The sequence below is a fragment of the Oryzias latipes genome, chromosome 18, assembly GCF_053564925.1.
Source record: "Oryzias latipes strain Hd-rR chromosome 18, Olatipes_Hd-rR_3.1".
NCBI lineage: Eukaryota > Metazoa > Chordata > Actinopteri > Beloniformes > Adrianichthyidae > Oryzias > Oryzias latipes.
Genome location: NC_136254.1, coordinates 827,739 through 844,029, shown reverse-complemented (window position 1 = coordinate 844,029; position 16,291 = coordinate 827,739). Strand labels below are relative to the sequence as shown.

At 46.1% G+C, this 16,291-nt stretch overlaps 1 protein-coding gene across 1 annotated transcript in view; it reads left to right on the top strand.

Annotated features, from left to right (window-relative positions):
- Positions 1-156: 156 nt before the first annotated feature.
- Positions 157-16,291, top strand: part of ank2b (ankyrin 2b, neuronal) — a 181,815-nt gene continuing 165,680 nt past the window's right edge. Inside the window, exon 1 of the mRNA XM_078936521.1 lies at positions 157-639. Within this exon, the coding sequence (XP_078792647.1) occupies positions 550-639 (90 nt within the window). The 5' untranslated portion in view covers positions 157-549. The remainder of the gene's footprint in view (positions 640-16,291) is intronic.

Genomic DNA, 16,291 nt, shown 5'->3' with positions numbered 1-16,291 from the left:
TCTAGATGTGGATGTGAAAGATGAAAATAACCCAAATACTATCTAACTCAGGAGTCCAATTAATCTGTTCATTTTGTTCAGTGACAGTTTAGAAAAGAGCGGGAAAGGGTCACACGTGTCCGTTTAGGGAAAGCATTGCGGGCTGCGTGTGGTTCGTTTCATGGCGGGAACCGTAGCGGCTGCTTGTGGCCCATGGGCCGGGCTTTGGACGTGCCTTGCATTAAATCCTTTTAATAACGCTTCTGGCAAAGACGCAGCCAGGTGAGGCAGTGACTCACCTGGCTCCCCTGAGCGCACGTGCCCGTTCCTTCCCCGTAGAGCCTGTGACGTCACCGAGGATGTGGACAGACCTCCTTCCCTGAAGCGCGCGTGCGGGCTGCAGGAGCAGCTTAATGCCGCCTGGTTCCTACGGAGGAGCCGCGGACGGAGCTCCGACAAGCGCCTCCTCTGCGGACCGGACAGGCGGAGGGAGGAGGGACTCCAGCTCCACGGCGACGCCGGGCAGAGCGCCCCTGAGCCCGGACGGCGGCTGCAGGACTCTTCGGGACCATGGCTGCTCCTCCGGTCAGCCCGGCATCGCTGGAGGGCGGGACGCCGTCTCCCACCGGGAGCAACGAGCCCCCATGCGGCCGGCAGCAGGTGAGTGACCTCCGCCTCACCTGTCCGGCAGAGGTTCTGGAGGAACCGGCTCCGTGTTCCGTGACTCAGCAGAAACGCCTCCGTCTGCTGCCTCTTCTCCACAATTTACCGTCTGGCGTCCGGTGGCAGGACGGTGGAAACGGGTGTTTGTCCTTGTAACGGGTAAACTTGTAACGTGACAGAACCTGTCACGTGACCGTTAATGGCGTGAGGACCTGTCTTCTGGAAGACATATAGTACATACTATATTTCCATTTAAAAAAATTTACATCTATAAATATCTATAAAAAATACTTCAGGAGTTAGTTTTCTCTATCCTATATATATATATATATATATTCAAGAGATTCAAGAGGTTTTTATTGCCATATTCTGTGTAGCTACACAGAGTAGGAATTTGTTTCGGTGCAAATGTGCAACATAAAACAGAAGAACAGTAAGCAACAACATTTTTACACAATGGACAGAACAAAAATATAAATAGAGTCAGTAGTGCAAGGAGTGTCAGAACAGTGCAAACTGAGAATGTTCAAGGTGCAGGTAGTGGGCTGGTGACTGGTTGGACATTGACGTGAAATTTAGGGGGGGGGGGGGGTGGTTACAGGGCATTTAAGAGTCTGACTGCAGAGGGAAAGAAACTGTTCTTGTGTCTGGAGGTTCTGGTCCTGATGGACCTTAGCCTCCTGCCTGAAGGGAGTAGTTTCAGTAGGTAATGTCCAGGGTGGGAAGGGTCGGCAGCTATCCGGCCTGCACGTCCCCGGGTTCTGGAGACATATAGTTCCTGGACAGATGGGAGGCTGCAGCCGATCACCTTCTCTGCTGAGCACACAATACGCTGCAGTCTGTTAATGTCCCTGGTTGTGGCACTAGTGTACCACACGGTGATGGAGGAGGTGAGGATGGACTCAATGATGGCCGTGTAGAACTGCACCATCATCTGGGCCGGCAGCCGGGCTTTCTTCAACTGCCGCAGGAAGTACATCCTCTGCTGGGCCTTTTTGAGGAGAGAGCAAATGGACGGCTCCCACTTGAGGTCCTGCATGATGGTGGTGCCGAGGAAACAGACAGAGTCCACAATGGTGATGGTAGAGTCTGTCAGGATGAGAGGGGGTGAGGGGGCTGTGACTTTCCTGAAGTCCACTATCATCTCCACTGTCTTCTGAGTGTTCAGCTCCAGGTTGTTGATGCTGCACCACGAACCCAGCCGGTCCACCTCCATCCTATAGGCAGACTCATCATCATCATATATATATATATATATATGTGTGTGTTTATGACCTGTCCTCTGGGGGCTGCAGCAGCTGCTTTAACTCATCTGTATGACAAGCTAAAGGTTTCATAAATCATCAGGAAAAGAGAAAAACGGTGTTTTTAACGCGTGTTTTTAAAGGTAGGACGTCCTTTGTGTATTTGTGTGTTATTCCAGGACGGGCGTAAAAAGCAGCATTTACAGACCAAACAGGGGGTCATTCCAGACAGGGGGGGGGACTTAGCAGTTTGGGGGCCCCAGGACAACAGTAACATGGGGCCCTCTGCTGTGTTGTATTAATTATTTGTAATAAATCCTTAATGAAAGGCTAAATGGTGGAATAACTCTTATTGGTCCACTTTTAGACGACGTTGATGTCAAGAATCCAAATGTTTGCTCCAATTGTAAAAATCCTCCAAAGACTTATCTAAGCATTCATAAAACAAACCATCTGTTGTTTCTGTTAATATCAGAAAAGCTCAGTTGTTTTTCTGCTTCACGTCAGATCTGAAGGGAAATACACGACCTATCATATAGAAAGAGAGGACATGGAATAAACATGTCTAGAGTATAAAAAATAATAATAAGCTTTACATTATTATCATCATACGCTGAGTAAACTAAAGGAACCACCAACCCGACTTCACTCAGGATTGGGTAATCTCTGGTGTGCAGAGCTCCAGCCTGGAGTTAAACAGGAAATACACAAAATAACAATTTATAGGATAAAAACGATTAGAATTAAACGTATAGATTTAATCTATGGAACAGGTTAGTGTGAACACATATCTATGTTATTATCAGTCGGCTTTACATCTCATGACGGCAGGTGAGGAAGACGACAGGTGAAGCACTGCCAGAGCGCACTTTCCTGCTTGAAACGTGTTTCAACAGGAACCCAAACCTCCAGAACCGGTCCCAAACCCGCCCAAATGATGTCCGTCCACCTAAAGCAAATGTCAGAATAAAAACCGCCCAGTCTGGAGATGCTGCCCTGGCTCGCCAACTTGGGAGTCCCTGGACCTGCTGTAGACTGGAACAGTGTTGGGGGTCCCTGGAGTGTTGGGGGCCCCCAGGCGATTGGCTACCTTTGCCTGATGGTAAGCCCGCCCCTGAATCCAGAATTGGAAGACATTTATGTCTCAATCATCACATTAAAGGAATGCAGGAAATGGTTTTAAAAATACCAAATGAAATCAAAATCAAAGATTCATTTTTTGGTAGTAAATGTTCCATTGGTGTCTCCTGTAACTATGGTAGTTTTGTTTTTAAGAATCAAAATAATTCCAATAAAACTATAATGGAGCCTGTGTGCCACAACATGCATGCAGCCCTGTTAGCATAACCTAAGAACATAACAGAGAATCACATGGTACTGTGTGGGTAACGATTCATTTTAACAACAACACAATTCATATCTTAATTAGTGGTGGTTGATCCACTTCATAATCCATATCGGTTCATTTGGATCCGATTCATTGACCGGAAATGGATCCAGGACCTCTTTAGCCAAAACTTCCACCAGTGAGACTCAGACAGAAATACTTGGTACTGTGGGACAGTCTTCATGGGGTTTCCTGTATTTGAGTGTAAATTATATATGTGTACAAACAGACAAGTAAACAAGAATGACTGAGATATTCACGGGCGTCTCTGGTCCCTAAAGCTGAAGTCACTCAGAAGCAAACAGACAATGGCTGACATTGTTGGGAAGTTGGTGCAGCAAAGGTGGAGAGAATGAAGGAATGAGTGGAAACGTGTTTGCTAAAAGACGTGGATCTGCAGCGGATGCAGGTTCCTGTTGGACGCCATAGACGCTCAGCGGTGGACATTTACCACCACTACCCTCCTTCCTCCCGTTTGCTTTGCTCACAGCATGCTAAATATAGACTGAGGTCTGTGCAGAGAAGGGACTGGATCAAAATAAACACCATTTTTCTGCGGCTACAAGGACATAAACTCCTAGCATGAGCATAACCTCTGACTGCATCCACAGTGTCTTATGCCTCTGCTTCTCCTCTCCTTACTCTTTTTGAGGAAGACTTCAGCGTCTGCACCCCCCAGCTCTGTGACGCTCTTCCTCATTATAGACCCACTTGGATGAAAATGGTGTTTTTAACGTGTTCTTCTAGCATCGTCTCATGACGGAGGACATTTATAAAATAATTTAAGATTGAAACTGCATGTATTTGTTAGACAAACTGTTGGAAATCAGATGCAAAGCTGCCGTCTGAAAAGGCTTGTAGGTGTGATGAGGAAGCTACTACGGCGGGCCACAGGCTCCAAGCTCCGCCCCTTTCTGATCATCCACTGTTACACACATAGACCCATGGACGTCTTTGTTTTCCTGGTCTGAGCTGGAATCTGGATCAGAACTGGACGGATGGATGGATCTGATACTGATCACTGTTTCTGTTTCACCACTAATGTTAGGTTGGGGGTGTGGGGGGCTGTAAGCTAGAGGGAGAGAGTAAACAAAGGGATGATGGGAAATGGGGACGGGCTAACTCTGCACCAATTCAGAGGTGAATTTCTGATGAACTGCCGCTCTGCAGAAGCTATGTCCTAAAAAGCAACAGAGGTTTTTGAATGTTTGGCTAAAACCAGCAAAATCTGACTGAAAAGGCCTTTGGGAAGGCTTTGAAAACGGATCAGAAGGTGGTGGGGTGGGACTCTAACAGTAACTTCCACTCCTCAGCTGTGTCTGCATCTATCTATCTCTATCTATCTGCCGCTCATCTCTGCATCTCCAACAAGGTCAGACTGGAAAGCTGCAGGTCTGTGCTGCATGAGAGCTGCTTAGCACTGAGGGGCGAGCAGCACCTTTGGAGGGGAACGAACGTTTAATGATTCAGTGCTCTTCAACAGACCTGCGTCTGTTTCCATCTTTACGGCTTCATAAGTCATGTGACTTCAGGAGGAGGATCATTTCAGCCATCAGGACAGGAGGCCAAAAAACACCAGGATTGGTCCAAATTTAAAAAGAAGATGCCACTCTGCAGAACTAAATGCTGTGATGATCCTGAAAGTGTTGGTATGACTAAATGTAAAGGCCGTGTTCCACAGCCGCTACGTATGTTTACTGCATCTGACACGGATGTAAACTGGTCAGACGTGAATCATAAGTGAGAAAGTTGTGATCTTTAGGTGAAATGTTCACAGATGGATCAGGAATGAACCACGTTAAAACCACAGAAGAAGTAGGAATAAACATGCTAAGAACACGTAAACCAACGTAGAACATGAACCGTGTGATGATTGTGATGTTTATCTGTAAATTCATCAGTGATTCATGCATCAATGATGTCATCTGAACGTGATCTGTGCGCCGTATACGTGATCTAAAAGTTACACATCAGTGGTTCATGCATGAAAAGTCTGTTAGACAAGGAGGATGGAGCATGGGTGTAGCATGCAGATGGTCCACGATGGGGGGGGGATTGGTGACAAAAAAGTTGTGTCTCTACACTGCGTACATTGTGTAGATACAAGAAAAAACGACACCGTTTAAAAGAAATAGCACATATGCAGAAAAAACCCGAGGCTCAGGAGGGTGGGGAGGAAAAGCAGTAGTTGGACAAAAGCAGCTCAGGGGCAGAAGGGACAAAAAGCCTTGGGAAGGGCTGACACAGGAGGAGCGAGAGGGAAACACGTCTGTCCTCAGCGAGAGTCAGAGAGCAAGAAGTTGTAGCTAATGATAACATTTGATCAGTGGATCCTCACTTACTGAGAACCCCCGGCACGCAGGGATCAACATAAGATGCCGCTCTTCCCTCTGCCTCACCAGCCTCCCACACAGATGATCCTGCAGACTCAGAAGAACGGCCTTTGGCTTAAAGAAGGGTTAAAGGTCAAAGGGTCTACGCTGTTGTGCTCGTCTCCAAGGTCAGAGCGGATCTCTGCAAGAACCAAATGTTTCTGCAGTTTGTTGCTTAAACAGATGATAAAATGTCACCTCTAACCAGCTTAGTAGTTATCGTTTATGCTGTCACCAATGATCTACAGAAATGCCATTTGGTGAATGTTGATGAAGTACTTCTGCAGTCAAAATACTTCCTTAGGACTGGAGTATTGTGGGGAGTCTGGCTCCCAGGCTGGAGTTGGGGGGCTGTGGCAGCCGGGCGTCACACCCACACCCTTTAACGCCCACCTGGGTTAGTAGATAAACTCACAGAGACTTTTGGATGTTGAGAAAATGTGGACAAGCTGGACAAGCGAAGTGCACAAACGTGCACTACATTGATAGGATCAAGTGAGCAGCAGAGGCTACGATCTGATGAATGGAGGCCTGTGTTGCATGCTGGGAAGACCAGACCCCTCCAGGAAACAAAGAGATGGTTTGTTTTGACTGAAAAACAAGGCAACTTTGAGTTATTCAACTGAAATCCTGAAATCAAGGAAAAACATTGTCTCTTTATTTGAACAGATTGTAATCGGTTCAGGGTCTTTGAGTTGTTTTGACATTTTTTAAATTGTTTGCATAAATTGACAAATAAGAGAAAATTAATGTCTTATGCAGATTATTTAAGCTGCATCTCAGCAGCCAAATGAGACTGCTTTGCAGTAGCTTGGATAGGCTCCAGCATCCTCATGACGGAGCAGGAACAGCAGAAGAAGAACAGCACGCCTTGTTTCCTTTCGTAAGGGCTGACGGTTCTCTTCAGGTCCGTTTCAGCAGCAGGATTTGGAGGATCCATTCATCTCTTTCACTTAGCAGAGGCTTCCTTCACATAGGATTTTCTATGATCATCGGGGGAATCTTTTGTTCCTTATTTATCTGACTCCACCTGTTTTTTTCTAATTAAACCTGATGTTTTATCTCTTCCTAAAGCAGAAGAGCATACAGATATTTGATCCTTTACATGAGGATGGGTCCATCCATATGGAAGTAAGAACAAAGAGCTCAGTCTGACCCACTTTGTGGTTTTTTCTGTCTGTTGCTGAGTTCAGATGTTTGTTTGCCTGCGATCCAGAAGCTAGTTATTAGTCTGCTTTAAAGCTTGATCTCACAGGTCTGCTGCTTCTCATCCATCATCCTTTGCTTGGTCATTTTCTGGTCATCTGTATTTATTCAGACGATCCAGTAGAACACATGTGTCAAACTCAAGGCCCGGGGGCCAAATGTGGCCCTCCATGTCATTTTATGTGGCCCACGAGAGCATAAAAGTTTTTAATTGCTTAGAATAAAAAATAAAAATTTGGTGTGTATTTATTCATATCTTGGAAGAATCAGACTTAAAATATCGGGCAACTATCCATTAGGACTTAAACACTGTCCACATAACCTAACCTGACAGAATCAAATTTAAAAGGATTTATTCTAGAATAACAAGCAAACATATGTCTTCTATGCAACTGTAATTGTCACTTTAAAAAGTTATAGTAAATAAATAATGAGTTAATTTAGTAGTTACATTTATTTTTCATTACATTTAGTTACATGTATAAGTGATATCTGGCCCTTTGAGGACAGCCGCCATGCTGATGTGGCCCTCTGTGAAAATGAGTTTGACCCCCCTGCAGTAGAAGGACTGAACTCTCACAAACCCTCTATCTTCAGAAACTGCTATCAGTTTGTCAATGATCGACTGTAAACGTCTTAAAAACATGCTAAGAACATTTGGTGTCCCCAGATATCTGACACCCCCCACCCTGAAGCCTGGAAGCTTGTAGGTCAAAGTCGAATAGATTTCCTTCTTGGATGTTCCTGTGTTTGCTCTGCCATGCAAATGAAACAGCTGTGACGTGATGGATGACTAAGCCGGCCCCTGCCTGGGAGCATTTTTACTCTCTTTTCATGATCCAGCCTCTTTTTTCTTTAGTCTTTCTACAAACAGCCACAGGCCCCTCCCACTTCTAAAAAGACTCACAGCATTGGGAAAATCGACTGTGATGGGACCTGAGGCTTTGTTTTCAGCTGCAGACGGCGTTCACCACTTCATCTCCAGATGACATCAACATCTTTGCCCCAGTTTTTCAATAGACATGAACCCATTGAAGCTCACAACGGAGAAATCCTTCAATGCTTTGGCTTGCAGTCAGAGGAGGAGTTCTTTATTTACAGCTAGTGGATATAATGTTGATAAAAAATGTAGCCATGAGGAGCCCAGCCAGGGTCTCATGTGCCCGTCCCAAGCCCGGAAAAATCCAGAGGCTTGTGTCAGGAAGGGCATCCGAATCTTAGCCAAACCAAATATGTGAATCAGACCTATGATGTCCGTACCGGATCGGTCCAGGCCCGGGTTAACGGCCGCCATCGGTGCTGTTCACCAACGGGAGGCCGGTGGGAATTGGACGACTGTTGGTGAAAGGAGGAGAGGAGGAAGAGAGAGAAGAAGAAAGTCATGAATGTTGACCTGAGAGTAGAGACTTTGGAACTATGACAGGAAAGAGTTAGTGGACAGGAAGCAGAGGAGGAAGGTAGACATAGAAATGGAAGGTCTGATGTTAATGTCATTGTAATCATTTTTAAAATTAAAACCTCTGTGTTTTGCATATTTCCTGTTTAGTCACAGTGCAGGCTGGAAGATGAGGCAGGACTGAGTTCTACTTCATGGCAAATTGCAAACTGGTTTGAATGTGCAGCGTTTAACTTACTCCACGCATGAAAATGAAAGCAGCAATGTAAAGTTGTGTGTCATCAGCATAACTATGAAAACAGACACCATGCCTCCTGACAAGATTCCCAAGTGGCATAATGTATAAAGAAAAAATAGTGGGCCTAATATTGATCCTTGGGGAACCTCACAATTGATTTAATGGAATTTTAATATCTGTACTTGTATAAAATCTTTTATCTGTGAAATTGGAATTAAACCAGTTGAGGTCAGTAGTAGAGACGCCCAAACCTTTCAGCCGGTTTGTATACAAAGGCAGTGTTCAGATTAGGTACCACAAGGACATACATTCATACCTACATTGTTTTGTTTCTGTCAGCCGTCCGTCACTGTTCTTGGAGCAGAAATGTTCTTGGCTTCATTTTGGCTTTTACAGTGTTTGCTGTTATATCTGCAGCAGACATATTGTCCCCAGTTAAAGGTGTCCTTATTGTCTTTGACTAGAGAAAGCCTAAAAATAAAGTGTGTGACAGCAGCTCTTTGTTCCGCTTCCCTTTGTAGATATGAGGCCCTACAGGCACAATTCCACTGTCATGCAGTTTGCAGGCATGGGATGTGTTCACACTGTGCAGAAAGTGTGACGCCTCAATCTGTAAACATTTACAGGACACTCCACCAAAGGCACAGACATAAACGTTCTCTTACAGGGGGTCTCTATAGGGGTCCATTACCTTTATTTTTGTCTAGGTCTGTTTCAATAGATTTAAAAGGGATTCTGCTTTACATCAACCTATATGCAGTCTGATTTCATTTGTTGCTTTGGTGTGTAGTGGTTAGCCTTTTCACTTCACTGTGAAAGGCTGTAGTTTAAATCCGGGCTGGTACCCTTGCTGTGTGCAGTTTGTATGATCTCTTTATGCATGTGTGGATTTTCTCCAGCTTCCTTCCACAATCTAAAAACATGCTTCTAAAGCCCGTGTCACACAGCCTACCTACATTTAGCACATTTGGAAATTTCCGTCTTTCGTGATACACGAGTGACGTACATAAGTGTTTGTTGTGTTTGTCATTCGTCCATGTGTGCAGATGTCCGTAGAGGGTTTTGGCTGACGGGTCAAGGTAAGCACGCCTGTGGGCCACTGCCAAATGGGAGAGGGGTTCTGCCCGTCTCCAAGGAACTCCAAAGAATTTTTGATCCTAGAGAGAAGCGGCACGGACCTAAGTGTCTTTGACTCGGGGTACTGACACTGTGGCCATCACGTTTTAGACTCAGGCCTCCGACACGCGCTGGATGAGTATTCATGGTTTCTTTCACCCAAACCTGTTAAAGTGACGGTCTTGGTTGACTCTGGGGCTGATGCTGACTTCATGGATGAAAAACTAGTGAGGCGGCTTCACATTCCTGTTGGACAGTTTTCTCAGTTGTTGAGGATTTGGTCTATTGATAAATACCTAGTTTGTCGTAGTAATAAGGTCAGCAAGCCTATTACACTCCACATAGACAACCATTATGACAACCGTTTGTTTTATGTTATTTGCTCCGCCTCTCGTCCCATCATTTTAGGCATCACATGGCTCAGGGCGCACAGATCGATTGGTTGACCAAGGTGCTGAGCTGTGGAACACAATTGTCCCATTGTCCTGTCTCCAAGCAGCGCCCGTACCTCCCTTTTTCCAGTCCAGACAGGAGACCTTCCTAGATCTGTCCCTCCCAGATCTGTGCCTGGTTCCCACAGTGGCATTGACCTTTGTTAGGTACGTCCCCGCCCCGTGCTCATCTCTACTCTCTGTCGGCTCCTGAACGCGAAGCTATGCAGGTTTACATAAAGGAATCTCTGGCTCCGGATTAATCCGTCCATCTTCTTCCTCTGGCGGGGGCGGGGGTTCTTTATCAAGGACGGGGGTCTGCGTCCTTAGCAGAAGGTTGTGTCTGCAGACTGAGGGACGATCAATGCCATGGTGGCACATGTCAGTGCATCTTAACACTTCAGGAATTCTTGTTCCTGCTGCTGGACGAGCTGAGACACATGAAGATCTGGTAGCAAAGTCATGGATGAAAGCAGCTTCATCCGCCTCAGCAGTTTGTCCGTCAGTCTTTTTGTAACATAGGTTAATGCCTGTTATGGATACGTAATTATCATTTGCTTACACGCTATTATCACCATTATATGATTGTCTCAGTTCTACCTTTCAGTAAGAAAACAATGACGGGAAAAGTTCTGGCTATTTATTAATGTACTGCTCGATTGAATGACCCAATTTTATGTTATCATTCCCGGTCACCAATAAAACCAGACTGGATCCACTGAGAAGGCAGAACTCCTCTGTCACAGACTGATTCTCCTTCTGCAGAAGTCTAACAAAAGTTCTCATCTTCTGTGTGGTTCTTTTCTTTATTAAGGGAAAAGTCCGAACCCTGACAGGGTCCCTGGTCTAAAAAGTATTGGCCTGTCGAGTTGAGCTGTGCGGCTCAGCATTAGTGCAGTACTATGAGAGATTTCACATTCTTATGTTTGTGTGAGCTCTGTGAAATTGATTTCCAACATTAGTCCACAGTTTAAGGAGGCAGCGCTGCAAGCAGAAGGCAGTTTAGGCTTCAGGCCTTAGATCTGCATTGACTCCTGAAAAATCAGCACTGTGCTCTTCCAGTTGGATCCCCAGCTGTCAGGACGTCTTCAGGCTTCCAACAGGCTGTGGTAACCAGACACGGTTCTAAGCGGTCCTGTTTCAGCAGCCTCGTACCAGCCGATACCAGTCGCCATTGCTGCAGAAAACGGTCAGTGATTAGATGTCAGTCGGGTGCTCTCTGCGCCTCCTGTGACTGACAGGACACATGCGAACGCAGAACACAAGGTGATGCCAGGAATGTACACAACAATCACGGGAGGGGGTTTGTGATGGGCCACAACAGCTGCCCTGCAGGAGAACTAAATACCACCTTAAACTAGATTCAAACAAAACATGGAACTGTGTAATGTCCTAAAGTCTCCACAAGAGGGCGTCATCCACCAGCGGTTTCTGAACTGCGTCTCCAAGCCGATCCAGATCCTAAAGCCTCACCTTCAAGAGCTCAATAGGAACGACACCGTTTGACCCCAAGGGTAAGAAGCAAGGGGCAGGTTTTCCTGACAGGGCCCCTGAGCTTGCCGTGTGTTAAGGTGTCCAGTCAAGATGTCATGTGCATTATGCCATCATCTCCTTGAGGGGGGTGTTGAGGATTTACCCCACCAGGCAGACATGTTCCATCTTTGCTGTAGCCCCTGCAGATGGATGGTTATTTAAAAATGATGCAGATTTGTTGGTTAGTCTTTAATGTATCTACGTCACCTCTGGTATACCTGCACATTGTTGGAGCGAGTCTCCAGCGATCAATCCTGTTCTGTTCAAAGGGAAACAATCAGAAGACACTCTAGAAGTGATCCAGGGCCATCATCGATCGTTCACTGATTTAGAAACGCTGAATCCTGGCTGATGACACTTCTTTGGCCCCGCCCGCCTTTGTCTCCACATCCTCCGGCCTCCATAGGTATTTTCCTCTGCAGCGTTCCCTCTGTACCCTGTTGCCCTGGCAACAGACGGACAGCAGGGCAAGGGTTTCCTAGGAAACGGCAGAGGAGGGTTCTCCACCCTCAGAGAAGCTCCGCCTCCGGACGTAAAATCAGATTTAGGTGACAGATCCAAACCTGGTGTGATGTCTGTTCCTCTGCAGGATCGTAGTGAAGCTGGAAGCCGTGCAGACTCAAGGCTGGGGGGGGGGGAATGTTAAAAGAGCAAATTTGGACATCATTTCATTCTGTTTATGCTTTTGCACATGAACTTTAACCGTTAAATTGGCCTTTTATTTCTCTTAATGAATTTGGCTCCAGCAGTTTGGACACAAGCAGACATCCAAAAAGTTCATATGTTCTTATTTCTTCAGAAAATCATATGAGAGCAAAGCTGCTGGACATGCATTTAAATTCAAATTCACATTTATTTATATAGCACTTTTCATGCTACAAGTGCTGCTAGGAGAGAAAAAATAAGATAAAAAAATACAGTAGTTAAAATAATGAACATAGTAAAAATAATATGAACAATAATAAAAGCAAACACGTCCCACCATTACAATCTAAACAAATCTAATTGGTTTTTAAAATCAAATAAAATCATGTGGACAAGTAAAAACTATGTAAAAGCTTAACTAAAAAGATGTGTTTTTTCTTAAAAACCTCCACAGCGAGGACCACGGCGCTGAAGTGAGGCCTCGCCGTGGGTTTTAGTTCTGACCTTTGGGACCACCAGCACACCTGAGGGCCTGAGGGCTCTGGGAGGGTCATGAAATAAAAGTAAATGAGGGGCCAGTCCCATTTAAACTTTTATAAATGAACAGAAGAGTCTTAACATGGATCCTGAAGCTGACTGGGAGTCAGTGCAAAGATTTCCAAATCAGAGTCATGTGCTCCTTCCTGGTTCTGGTTAATAGGAAATTCTCTCCCATCCATGTTTCAATATATTTTAAATTTTTAACTTGTTCTGTCCAACAGCTGAGCAAACAGATTAGAGCTGAAGGCCTTTTGTGTTGGACAGGTTGTCCTTTACAAGAAGAGGTTATAGAACTTTAGAAGCCAGAGTGTAGATTTGTTTTTTGTTTTATAATTTTTTTATTTATTTGTTACATTTAGTGTGTGTGGGGGGGGGGGGGGGGAAGAATGTGAGAGGGGGGGGGAGTAAAGGGAAGAGAGGTGAGAAAGTGGGGGATACAAGTACTGATTTGAATAAGTTCTTATTTTAAACTGTAACAATTATACCAGATCTGCTGGAAAGACAAATATTACATCAAAGGTGAAAATCTGAAGACATCTGTCCATCAATACACTGTGGGTTAGGAGGAGGGATGAAGCAGACAGGGAGCAGTGTGGCAGTGTGCACGTGCACGTGGGGGTGGAGATACATGCATGCTGCCGACGTGAACCGTGTGTTCATAAGGGGAACCAGATCCTACCCAGCCAGACCAGGAGAGGGGAGGAGAGCCCCCCAGGCCATGAGCCCCCCCTGGCACCCGGACCCAGGCAGCCCAGGAGGGGGTGAGGACGGGAGCGCCCACCCACCCAGCCAGGCGCAGAGAAGGCCCCCCTACAGGGTCCCCCCCGACGCCCAAAGGCATAAGTGAACCCGGTGTCCGGCCCCCAGGCCACAGGACAGGAGCACTTAGCTGTACCAGGCGGCAGCCATGGGGGCCACCGGGCGCTGGACATCCAGGCCCCGAGAACCCATGAGCCGCCCACCGCCCGACCGGCGCCCTGTCTCCGCGAGCCAGCCCCGGCACCCGACCAGAGCAACCCAGAGATATGACCCTACCCACTGCAACCCAGAGACATGACCCTACCCACTGCAACCCTCCTCACCCGTCATATTATCTGAGCCCCCCTCCCCAACCCCCTCAATGCCCTCCCCACTCTGTGATGGGGAGGGAAAGCCCCAGAGTTTCCCAGCGAGCCAGCCCCCAGGTCAGTCCTGCCAAGGACTGAACCTTGAGGCACACCACATGTCAGTCCGTGCCCCCCCCAGATGACGCATCATTACACTTCCTGTGAGGTAGGATTCAAACCAGCTGAACACCGTTCCAGTGATTCCAACCATGTCATGCAGTCTGTTGGGAAGAGTGGAGTGGTCAACTGTGTGGAAGGCTGCACTTAGGTCCAGCAACACTAAAACAGATGTTCTCTTTTTGTCCGAGTTGGACCTCAGATCATTTATAACCTTGACCAGCGCCGTCTCTGTGGAGTGATGTGATCTAAAACCAGATATTATTTTTATTAATAAAATCATTTAGTTGAACAAAAACTAGTTTTTCTAAAATCTTACTTAAAAATGGCAGGTTTGACACTGGTCTGTAATTATCTAGATTCATCTGAACCGCTCTTCTTCAGAGTGGGTCTCACTAAAGCAGTCTTTAAGGATGGGGGCAAGATCCCAGTCTGAAGAGAGCGATTAACGATGTTCAGGAGTTCCTCCTCACAGGATGAACACACCGACTTAAAAAGAGAGGTGGGGATGGGATCCAGAGAACAGGTTTGACTTTAAGTTGGGAAATCACTTTACGAAGCTTTGTAGCATCAATCAAGGCAAAACTCTCCAGTGTGTTCTCAGAAGGCAAACAGAATGCATCAGACTGAACTGTTAGTGGTTGTTGGGTGATTTTAAATCTAATGTTATTTATCTTATCAGTGAAGTGGACTGCGAACTGGAAGAGATTGGATTGATTAGTCGGTCAATGGTGGAAATTCAGTTGTCACAGCAGCAAAAACAAGAAATATAGCAGTTAGAAAAAAATAAAGTAGCATTGAGTAAGAATAAAATAGTAATAATCGTAAGTGGAAGTGAAAGTAAACGTCAAAATACCAAGTTAAGTAGTTAAATAACAGCAGTAGTTTCAGCAGTCCTAGACCGTGTTGTTGTATAGCCTGACTGCTGTTGGGACGAAAGACCTCCGGTATCGTTCCTTTTTGCACTGGGGGTGCAGGAGTCTTTGGCTGAACGAGCTGCTCATGGTCCTAACCGTCACATACAGAGGGTGGGAGGGGTTGTTCCTGATGCTGGACAGCTTGGTCAGCATCCTTCTATCACCTACAACGTATACTCCGTACGGTACTCAAACTGTACTCGAACGGGAGCAGCCCTACGGTCTATGGTGCCGGGTCACATATAGCAGTCATGCTTGTAAATCTGAATATGGAATGCCTCCGAAACACAATTCGTCTTATTACAAACTGATTATACATTTACATTCTCTTCAACCTTGATGATCTTTGGTGTTGGGGGTAGTTATTACCCTGAAGTTTTATGGAAATATTGTTTCATGGAATTGTACGGAGACTTATGCCAAACTAAAAGAATGTGAAAATAAATATTTTTACTGCATAAGTTGTCTGACTGAAATGACATTATAGGACAAACACTTTACACCTCATTGACAGGCATGGCTGTGACAGACTGCTGGCCTTCCCAGGATGCACCTCACCTTCACCCGACAGAACCTGGGACAGGCTCCAGCATTCCCGTGACCCCAAAAGGGATACAGCTAAGGGAAGGATGGATGGATGGATGGATGGATGGATGGATGGATGGATGGATGGATGGATGGATGGATGGATGGATGCATGGATGGATGGATGGATGGATGGATGGATTGGTTGCATGGATGGATGGATAGATGGATGGACGGATGGATGGATGCATGGCTGGATGCATGGATGGATGGATGCATGGATGGATAGATGGATGGATGGATGCATGGTTGGATGCATGGATGGATGGATGCATGGATGGATGGATAGATGGATGCATGGATGGATGGATGCATGGCTGGATGCATGGATGGATGGATGGATGGATGGATGGATGGATGCATGCATGGCTGGATGGATGGATGGATGGTTGGATGCATGGATGGATGGATGGATGGATGGATAGATGGATGGGTGGATGGATGGATGGATGGATGCATGGATGGATGGATGCATGGATGGATGGATGGATGCATGCATGGCTGGATGGATGCATGGATGGATGGATGGATGGATGGATAGATGGATGGATGGATGCATGGCTGGATGCATGGATGGATGGATGGATGGATGGATGGATGCATGGCTGGATGCATGGATGGATGCATGGATGGATGGATGCATGGATGGATGGATGCATGGATGGATGGATGGATGGATGGATGGATAGATGGATGGATGGATGGATGGATGGATGATGGATGATGGATGGATGGATGGATGCATGACTGGATGGATGGATGGATGGATGGATGGATGGATGGATGGATGGATGATGGATGGATGGATGGATGGAT